This window comes from Papilio polytes, unplaced genomic scaffold (genome assembly GCF_000836215.1).
Source record: "Papilio polytes unplaced genomic scaffold, Ppol_1.0 DF824158.1, whole genome shotgun sequence".
Classification (NCBI taxonomy): Eukaryota; Metazoa; Arthropoda; class Insecta; order Lepidoptera; family Papilionidae; genus Papilio; species Papilio polytes.
Genome location: NW_013525046.1, coordinates 1107579 through 1118640, shown reverse-complemented (window position 1 = coordinate 1118640; position 11062 = coordinate 1107579). Strand labels below are relative to the sequence as shown.

General features: G+C 37.2%; 2 protein-coding genes across 2 annotated transcripts; both read left to right on the top strand.

The window, feature by feature from the left end:
* Nucleotides 1-584: 584 nt before the first annotated feature.
* LOC106111574 (neutral ceramidase-like) lies at nucleotides 585-8236 on the top strand. The gene is made up of 15 exons (XM_013293701.1): nucleotides 585-669; nucleotides 1689-2142; nucleotides 2767-2910; nucleotides 3270-3446; nucleotides 3618-3745; nucleotides 3914-4112; nucleotides 4322-4525; nucleotides 4843-4962; nucleotides 5038-5127; nucleotides 5252-5365; nucleotides 5702-5929; nucleotides 6362-6457; nucleotides 6751-6918; nucleotides 7245-7357; nucleotides 8031-8236. The coding sequence occupies exons 2-15, from the start codon at nucleotides 1849-1851 to the stop codon at nucleotides 8209-8211; spliced, it is 2256 nt and encodes a 751-aa protein (XP_013149155.1). The 5' UTR covers nucleotides 585-669; nucleotides 1689-1848; the 3' UTR covers nucleotides 8212-8236.
* Nucleotides 8237-9091: 855 nt separating this feature from the next.
* Nucleotides 9092-10928, top strand: LOC106111487 (bifunctional ATP-dependent dihydroxyacetone kinase/FAD-AMP lyase (cyclizing)-like). The gene is made up of 4 exons (XM_013293605.1): nucleotides 9092-9413; nucleotides 10266-10412; nucleotides 10594-10657; nucleotides 10810-10928. The coding sequence occupies exons 2-4, from the start codon at nucleotides 10275-10277 to the stop codon at nucleotides 10926-10928; spliced, it is 321 nt and encodes a 106-aa protein (XP_013149059.1). The 5' UTR covers nucleotides 9092-9413; nucleotides 10266-10274.
* Nucleotides 10929-11062: the final 134 nt, after the last annotated feature.

Genomic DNA, 11062 nt, shown 5'->3' with positions numbered 1-11062 from the left:
TAACGTATGCTGTTTATATTATTTTTTAATTTAACGCAAAGTCGCGAGCAACAGCTCGTCTTAAACAAATTAAAAGAGGTTATAGTTCCGAACCCCTTTTTAAACATTTACTACTAGCTTTCGCCCGAGACTCCGTCCGCGTGGAATTGAAATAAACAAAAGTGAGTAGCATATGTGTTCTTCCAGACTATCATCTACCAATTTAATCGAAATCTGTTCAGCCGTTTAGGCTACAAACTCTAACAAACATCCATTCATCCATCTAAACTTTCGCATTTATAATATTAGTAAGAGTATGATAAGCAGGGCCGTATTATTGGGCGCCCGGGAGCGTATATTTTATTGGCTGGCACCCCCGAAGACTTAGCACCCGGCGCCCCTTACAACCCTGGGTTAATACGACCCTGACTATAAGATAATAATTAAGTACATTTGTCACTAGCACATGTTTTTTTTTGATAATCCAGATAAGATTAACCTTATTATCGAAATAGTTGATTAAGTATGCACTTTACATTTTCAACACTAACAACTGATTGGCAGGTCGCGCGGATTATACACGTTTTTTTAATTATAATGATAGTTTTTAATATATTAATTTTATTTTCATAGTTAAAAAAATTAACCAATTCTGAGTCTTAAGTTACGGAGTGTGTTTAAATTTCGTTGGTAAGTTAATCTTTATGTTTATCATATTTATATTATAAATGCGAAAGTTTAGATGGATGGATGTTTGTTAGAGTTTGTAGCCTAAACGGATGAACTGATTTCTATGAAATTTGGTATGGATGTAGAGGACATTGTGGAAAAACACATAGGGTATACTATATGGCATTTTTTTTAATTTTGGACGGAGTCGCGGGCGAAAGCTAGTAATTTATATTGTAGTGTTTAATAATTAAATTTTTATCCAATACTCGAAAATCTTTTTAATCTTAAATTTCTCTAATTTAATTGGTTCTGCTTGACCTCGATTTTATATAAAAGGGATGGTTAAATTATACAGTCGTTGTAAAAGATGCCAATAGTGACCAAATTCCGAAATATTTACATGAGTACGTAGTTAGTAGCATAAAGGTAACCTTTTTCGCCTTTTTTTAAAAATAAGAGAGTCTCATTTTGATAAATTCACAATTCTAGTATGTAAATGTTCTAGTTTAAAATTTCCCGTTGCCACAATTCTTTTTTCTATTTCCTACTCAACCCCTGACACTTCTATTCATGTAATTGTGTTAAGTTATACAATTACCACCTTACTAATATTATAAATGCGAAAGTTTAGATGGATAGATGGATGGATGGATGTATGTTAGAGTTTGTAGCCAAAACGGTTGAACGGATTTTGATGAAATTTGGTATAGATGTAGAGTCTGTCTGGAAGAATACATAGGCTACTTACTTTTGGTTTTTTATCCCACGCGGACGGAGTCGCCGGCGACAGCTAGTTGTACAATAATTGTTGTATATTTATGTATGTAAAAAAATCTGTCCGTCCGTCATATTCCCATGACCTCTAGTAATAGTAGTGTGATTATTAATTTTAATCAGATTATAAGTATGACCTTGAATTTAATTAGTACATTCGGAATGTAGATTACCTTTATCTAGCCCTAGGTTGCGTTATTATTCATTTGTTTTTATTTTATATCTGATATAAGCGACAAACTATCATTTTACACGGATTTCAGGGAACCTTGACCATTGATTCGTTTTTAGTTACCAACTGCTTGTATACTTAAGAAGACAGCGATGTTTTTTTATTAAAATACGAAGAATTAGAGTCAACTGATAATAACATTCCAATCAATATAATCTCTGAAAGGATCAGCACAAAACTAAACTCAGAAAATGGCGATTCCTTTAGCGGGTAAAATAATTATACCAATATTGGTACTTGCTGTAATCGGTGGCATGGTGGCACTTATAGTGGTGATTGTGAACGACCAGAATGATAACACGGAGACCACTGTACTACCGCCCCCTACATCACCATCTACGACACCCTCTACAAGTGCTACAGAAACTACTACAAGTAGTGCTACGCCGGATACAACTACGGAAGGACCAATCGCCAAGGAAATTCTTTACCAAGTCGGTGTAGGCATCGCTGATATGACAGGACCTTGTGTAGAGGTCAATTTTGTAAGTATTTATAGATATCTGATGTAATTCATTAACACGTTCAATGCCAAGTGTACAGTGCCATAGTATATGGTCGAATATACCGTACCGTCCAGGGATGGGAGAACAGACAGACGGTGTCGTGATTTTATTTATTCGGAATTCTTCGGAATTCCTCGGAAATTTATTTATTTTTCTAAAATAAGTAAAGTTCGTTAAAAATATGGAACCGCCAACACTAAATTAAAAATAAATAAAACATTTAAAATATATGGCCACAGTACACACATTACAAAAAGGCCTACAAAGATGCATCTTGCATTTTCCCATCTTGCGATTCGCATTGAATGTAAATTATTCTACGAGTCTATAACTATTCTGTAAATAACCATATCAGAGATAATGAATATAATATTAAACTATGAATTACTAGAATAACAATCATCAGTTTCCAGTAACTAACGAATTGTAATAATAATAATGGACCCTTGGGAAAATTTCATGTCTTTACAACAAGAAGATTTCTGATGAGAGGCACTATAGGCATTACATTCCTTTATCACCCAAGTTCTTTATGTCCCATACACATCATTATGTAATTCACATTGTTCCTGTCTTCTCTGTCCATCAATCATGGTCTTCTAGATGGGATACGCGGAGATTGGGCAGTCGGGTCGCGGTATTCACACGCGGCAATTCTCCCGCGCCTTCCTCTTCGTGCAGGGTGACACCAGGATAGTGCTTGTCACTGCTGATGTACTCGCGATCGGCATTGGTGTTAGACGAGAGGTGAGTTTGGAAATACAACATATGAAACCTAGAATCAAATTTTCAATTTCAATTCGAAATAGTAAGAGCGCGCGGACACCTTGGACTAAACTACCGCACAATTACATGTTTCCCTTTGGTTCATATAAGCTTATATGGTGATGCGCATACTACTCGATATTTAGTTGTGCAACTAAATAGTATGGGCGACGAAACAATCGACAATCGCACATCAGTTGTGCGATAATTTATTCAAAAGTTTGCGCCCGTTCTAACTCTGAAGATAATCTCTTAACATAAACTGTTCAGAATTAGAACTCTTAGTTTCTGATAGAAGAACTTGAATTTTCAACAATTCTAATTATGAATATGTTATCCAGGTGGTGAAGAATCTCCAGGAGTTGTACGGGGACATGTACTCGCTGAACAACGTGATACTGACGGGTACGCACACACACAGCGCTCCTGGCGGACATCTAGTAGATCTGCTATTAGACATCACCATCTTAGGCTTCTCCCGCGAGAGTTACAACGCGTACGTCGCTGGAATCACCAGGGTGGGTACCTTCTAATCCTTAAAAAATAGACTGATGGACAGTAAGATTGTATTAACTAATTAAATCTATGATTATGTGTCTTTGGCGTCTTAATAAAAACCAGTTCAGCACAATAAACAACACATCCGTTAAAAGACTAGTTATCTTTTATCGCTTGTCTGTCTGATGCAGAGTATAGTGCGTGCGCATGAGAACATAGTGCCGGCGCGGCTGTTCTTTGGGCAGACTCGAGTACCAGGCGTGCAGAAGAACCGCTCACCTTTCTCTTACGAAAACAATCCTGCTGAGGAGAGGGAACGGTAAATAACTCTAAGAAGAAGAATTAAATTGATTCAACTTATTTTTTTATTAAGAAATCCACTATTATATCAGTCTCTTCTTGATAGAAGATGAAAGAACTAAAGTTATATTTATAAGAAATTATAAATACCTTTAGTGCATATTCTAGCAGTATAAATTTCTTGCAGTTACGATGGGAACACAGACGCAGTATTGACGCAAATTCGTATAGAGCGAGAAGATGGCAGTGTACACGGCGCGCTTACCTGGTTCCCGCTGCACGCCACCAGTATGAACATGACCAACCGTCTCATCTCCGCAGACAATCTGGGTTATGCGGCTGTTCGCTTGGAGAAGGAACTCAATACTATGTACCCTAGTCGACGGGTGAGACGAAGATAGTTTTAATGACATTATATAATAGTAAAGTGTATTCATGAAATGCGTAGTCGAAATTCGAACTTAACGTTTGAGTTAAATACAAATTGTCTTGTCAATTCTTTCCTCTTTCTTGTTTTTTCTTTTTTATATTTTTAAATGCTTTAAAAACAAGCTTGCTATGGAGTCTTGTATTATTCTTCCTCGATGCATTCCAGCCAATTGTAGCCGGATTCTTCCCCGCGAACCTCGGCGACGTTTCGCCCAATATTCAGGAAGCACGCTGTGAGTTCAGCGGCAAGATATGCGATAACCAGTTCGTGTTATGTGATCGTATGGAGCGCTGCTTTGCCGGCGGACCCGGCAAGGACATGTATGAGAGTACGAAGATCATTGGTACAACTGTGTTTGAAGCTGCTTTGGTAAGGACCGTCAATGAACCACACTATAGAACGTCCATACCATCTCGATGGTTGGCATTCTACAACCGTTGCGAAACTTTTGCTTTGCACAGCCTTGTTGTGGTATGGTCTTTCCTCAGTGGTATTTACAAACCCATACGACTGAGGGAGGACCCTAACCTTAAAAGATCAAGAAGCGAAAGTATCGTTACTTCCAAAGCAGGCAATGCATATATAGTTTTGCTGGAGGATGTTTATGGGAGACGATAATTAGCAACAGTAGACATTCTACTGTATGAATAACCAAATGTAAATAATCGTTTTGTTTTCTATTCTAGGAGGTATTGAGGAGTGGTGGTACAGAGCTAAAAGGTGATTTAGCAGTAACGCATCAGTTTATCGACATGCCGCAAGAGGTCGTGCCGAAATACGACCCTGTTAATAGAAGATTTATTACTGCAAGTGTTTATTTTCTTTTCTATTTAAATTTATAAACTAGAATGGCTACTAGTTAATAATTTTTCTTGATGTAGAACGAGCCAGTGAGTGGTTGTAAGCCAGCGCTGGGATACAGCTTCGGATCCGGGACAACAGATGGCGCTAATGTGTTTAACATAACACAGGTAACTTTAAGGCACAGAACACATAAAAAGTAAACAGTGTCTTATGTATTTTACTAGTAAAAAACATTAAAAATCCTTTACTTATTGCTTGTTGATGATATAGTTAATAGTTTTATCTTGTCAGGGCACACTGACAGGCAATCCGGAACTAGACGGACTGTTAGGAGCTATCATGAGTCCAACCTTGGAAGACATCAAGTGTCATGCGCCTAAACCCATCTTACTTGCTACGGCAAGGGTAAGTAACAGACTCTTAGAATTACAATTAAAAATATATCTTTGACTATAAATTCTTACTTTATACTAATACTGGCTTTTGCCCGCGACTCCGTCCATGTGGTATTTAAAAAAAACAAAAACAAGTACCCTATATGTTCTTCCAGACTATCCTCTACATCTATATCAAATTTTATTGAAACCCGTGCAGTAGTTTAGGCTACGAACTAACAAACATCCATCCATCTAATCTTTCACATTTTATTCATGATTTTATTCAACGTGGACGGAATCGCGGGCGTAAGGTAGTAACTATTTATTTTAATTATGATTATTGAGTTAAATTGATTGTTTCCAGGCGAATTCCACAATCCCGTGGCACACACAGATAGTATCAGCAACAGTGATCTGGCTGGGAGGGTTTGCGGTGGCGGGTGTGCCGGGGGAACCCACCACTATGTCTGGCAGGAGGATTCGTGACGTAATCGGTGACGTCATGCGCGCCCGCGGATACCAACCCAGGGTCGAAGTCGCCGGGCTCACTAATGAATATATACATTATGTCAGCACTTTTGAAGAATATCAGGTATGTAAATAGATTACTTTAAATTGGTTTTTGTGTCGAAGTCCTCAGTTGCAATTTAAACTCATATGAAAGCAGACCAACTAGCGTTGGAGGACGAAAACCCGGTGCGCCGACCCTACGGGAGTAGGATTAGGCAGGGGAGATGATGATGATGATGAAAGCAGATCAACAAACCACTGCCTTATAATTATCAAAAATCTCACCTTAACCTGTCTTGGTAGGAAGGCGTCGACAGAGCTGGACAGGGGGGAAGGTGGCTTCCCCAGCAACCGACTATTAAGATAAATTAATCAAGAATACAACGTTTCTTGGAATAAAAAAGTTTTCTCTTGCCCCTCGATCTATTCCACCTATATCATCGGCTGGCGACACATTTTATTATGGAACTATTATGAACTTGTATCAATAACTTCACTAAACATTTTGTAATAGGTACAAAGGTACGAAGCCGCGTCTACGCTGTACGGACCTCACACACTCGAGATTCTACTCAACAAGTTCGCTGAATTAACCGCAGCTGCTATTGATGTAAGTGGTACTACGAACACTTTTTATGTAGAACTTTTTAAACATACATCGTCCGCATTTATTTAGCCTTTTCAAATTGACGAAATCTATATTGTAACTTACAAAATAACGCCTGTTTGAACCGTTAAGTTATTAGTTCAGGTAAAATTCTGTCAGTTGTACTGTACAGTTAGATTTTTAGAACTGTGCGTCAGTAAATAGTAAATAAAAGACAATTAGTTAATTTTAAATTATTTATTTCTCTAAAAAATTACACAAAAACACTTCTCAAATGGAATAAAACATTATCCCAGGGCGGCGTTGTACCTCCCGGTCCAGAGCCAGAAGACCATAGAGGGAACGCGTCCTCTCTGCTTCCGCCCGTCATTCTGGACGCCACGCCCATCGGCAGGAATTTTGGTGACGTTCTGATATCCCCTCCTACTACCGTCAGAGTAGGAGACGTTGTTAGCGTCACTTTCGTAAGTAATTCAATCCCAAATACTATCAATAAAAATAAGTGTTGCCTGCGATATTTTCTATGTGAAATTTAAAAATGTAGCCTAGTTTACTTAGCTATAACGAATCCTTTTAATGGTGAAAGAATTGTTGAAATCTGCCCAGTGTTTTTTGAGTTATTCAACACATACAAAAAAATAAATCTTATCTCTTATTATTATTGTATGTTTTGCATCATAATGTCGTGAAAATTAACAACTAAGTTTTTTATAATACAATTCAATTTTCAATGTATTTATGATCCATGATTGCGAATTCTTTTTTAAAATATCATTTTTATTTCATTCAGGTCGCTGCCAACCCACGTAACGACATCCGACAGGAGTCGTCTCACGCGGACGTGGAGAGATACGAGGAAGGGGAATGGTTCACCGTCGCTACTGACGCAGACTGGGAGACTAGGTAAGTTTGTACACTACCAATTTGACAGGAGACGCGATGCAAAGACAGTCAGATGCTTCCGTAAGTCTTCTTCGTCCAGTTTAGGCAATATTTCTGCAACTTCTTAAATTTTTCACACATGACTAGTTACTTTACATTACGAGATAATTTTAATAAGGACTCCGAAGTTTCATTCATTTATTCCAGATTTTTTTGTTTCCCCTTGTATGTTAGGTTAGTTTACATTAATTGTATCATTATCTAGTGATTGGTTTGTTAGTTTGACGTAAGTTTTAACGAGTAAAACTCAAGTTAGGTGGTTCGGAAACGCAATTCATGAAGCTAAGCAAATACACTAACGAATGGTTAAATGTAACTGGGAAACTGAGCATAAGATTTGTAAATTCAAAATTATGTTACGTTATGCCTTTATATTCGTGGGCCGGAGGCCTGATTTTAGTTCCTTTTCCTATTCACTGTTTTCTTAACAGGAAAGGATGGGAAGGATAAGTAGATTTGAGGGTGTATGAGACGCATAGGTAGGTGAAATAACCTGTATGTGTGCGTCTCTTCCTCCGTCCATTAGGGGTAGGCAACGCATCTGCGGATGTCTGGGCAGCGGTCGTTTCGTCATTTCGTCGTACTCTGGGGGCTTGCTCGTTTGCCACCTTATAATAAAAAAAATCCATTTCAGGTTCCATTGGGAGCGTGTTTCAACAATATTTGGCACCAGCAGAGTGCGGTACGAGTGGCACGTGCCCGCCGGCACCGCACCCGGCACTTACCGCATCGTGTATCGCGGCGCTTGGCGGAGTATTGCAGGCTTCATTACACAGTTCACAGGGGCCACCAATACATTCACAGTTCAAAGTTAATTTGTATAAATTTAGATTAATTGTACCTGCTAGTTAATTAAATGTTAGAAATTAAACGTTTCTTTTTTTATTTTAATTCTTTTCGGAGTACATTAATACTGAATATGGTGTTTAAATGGGATCCTGTGGCTGATATACCTACGTCATATTATAAATGCGAAAGTTTAGATGGAAGGATGTTTGTTAAAGTTTGTAGCGTAAACTGCTGAACGGATCTAGGTGAAATTTGCCATAGATGTAGAGGATAGTCTGGAAAATCACATAGGCATACTTTTTTTCGTAGAGATCGCAGGATAAAATTAGTTAAAATCAGAAGGATTACGTGTTAAAAACAATGTAATATATGGCAACAAAGAATCTGAGAATCCAAGGTTATAAAGCAAATGGCGGATTGAACTGGATTAACCGAGACCGCAAATAGAACTTCCGTCGTCGGACTGAGTAATTTATTCTTTGGTGATAGTGATGTAACTACGTAATAAATAATGAATAGTTAGTATGAGGAGTGGATCCAAAGTGTACATTAGAGGAATTTCAACATCTTCCTTATCCTACTCCCGTAGGGTGCGACTGGTTTTTGTCTTCCAAATAACTATCATACGTCATCACAGTCACTCCCTTCTTGATCATGTCACCTGTCACGCAATCCATGTCTTTTTAGATGCAACTAAACCAACTTGAAATTTTTTTTAAAAATTCTTGCTAGATCTTGTGTTACGATATCATTTATGTTTCCAATACAGAAGATATATGAAAAAACTTAGTGTTATCCCAAAATTTTCAAATAGATTGAAATAGAAGATAATGTTTAAAAAAAACTAATATTTTCACTTTTATTTAAACCTGTATCTCTAGTACATCCTTAGTACATCACCTAATGTTAGATACAAACAGAAGACCAACCTGAAAGTAAACTTAATCTAAATAGAATAAGGTGCATATTTCAATATCTGTTTTCTTTGAGTTCCTTTTACATGCTTCGAAGATTAGTATCACGTTTGAATTAGCTAGAGAAGTGCTTCAAATAGTAAAACGAAATCGTGTCTAACAGTTGGAACAAGTTAAAAATATGTAATATTTAATGGTCCTAAGTGAGGGAAAACCTCAAGTAAAAAGGTGTGTGCAAATAAAGATAAGAATTTTGTTATTACAGTTTAAAATAATATCTATTATGGTTTGAATACCGGAGTCGACCGTATCCAGTGAGTACCAGTTATGTAAATATTTAGACAATCAACGAATGTTGTGTATAATATGAACTATATTATACTAATGTTACAAATGCGAAAAAGATGGATAGATTTAGTTGGAGTGTATAACCTAAACTGTTGAAAGATGTAGAGGATATACTGGAAGAACACAATATTAACTTTTTAAATCCACGGGAACGGAGTTGCGGCAGAAAGCTAGTTTTTAATCATACTGGAAAGTGGAAAGGTATACCTAGAAATTGCAGATTAAAAGTAGACTTTTAACTAATGTGTTTAGTAATATAAATAAACCAATAAATTTAGTAGACGATTACATTTTATGCGTTATGTAAATACTTACATAAATTTTGATAACGCATTTTTTATCAGCATGTCAATACGGCTGTTTTATTTTTAATCATAGGTCATCTCCAAACTAATAAACAGCCCGTAATGCGATAAGATTGTGTTCGAAACATAAATGTTATCTTAAGATTCATTCTTGTTTCTGCAACGAACGGTTTCGTGGCGGCAATAATTATCTGTGGTTAAAAAAAGTTATGTATTAAATTGTTATTGAACTTGGGATATAATTAATTATTAAGGTAACTAAATAAATTAAATGTAGTTTTTCGTTTGCGAATTCTGTTTTCTAAAATTGTCGTATACAATTATTTTTGTGTTGATGTTTTTATGTTGATTGTAATTCAGCAAACACTTTCCTGTATTTATGCTATAAAATCCTACTAAGCAAAAGTTCTGTTATTTTGTACAGTCTCAGATAATAAAGAAGCGGAATATAAAGTTAAATTTTTAAATAACTTAGGGTAGATGTGATTTGTGAGTGATAAAACGCTCTTCCAGAGTTGAACCATGGCGAGTCGGCCAATAACTAAAAAGGTGATTAATTCTCCGGAGACGTGTGTCGACGACAACCTGCGCGGCGTGGTTGCTGTCTACCCCGCACTCAAACTGCATCCTAAACACCGCGTCGTCACTGTCAGGACCAAGGTAATTTAATTACTGAGACACGATTGTATTGGATACAATGTTGGAATTGAGATTCTTTTTTTTACCACGCAATAAAACGACATTAAAACTATATTTAGAAAACAGCTCGCTTGGGTTTGCCACTGATTTTCTGTGCAGTTTATGCAGAAATGCTAACAACCATTATTACAATTATTTTCAGAGTGATACGGGAAGAGTGGCTGTACTCGGCGGCGGGGGATCCGGACATGAACCTTTTGCTTCTGGTTAGTTAAAAAAAAATATTAGACTTTAAAGAAATCGTTCAAAACATTCATCATCAGTTAAAAGAAATCACTTTTTATTTGGTTATAGCAATTGCTGTTCCTACACATCACATTTCAAACATAATTTGATAACTAAATGCTGACCTCATCAGGTTTTGTGGGTCATGGTATGCTGGACGGCGCGGTAGCGGGCGGTGTGTTCGCCTCGCCTCCAACCGGACACGTCCTGTACGGTATTGCACACCTCTACAAATATAACTCAGGTATATAAGTGCTAAAACAATAGAATAAACCTTTTTTTTATAAATTAGGTGGCAAACGAGCAAGCGGCCACCTGAATCCGCCAAAATGGCGAAGCGACCGCTGCCCATAGACATTCGCAATTGCAGATGCGTTGCCTACCCT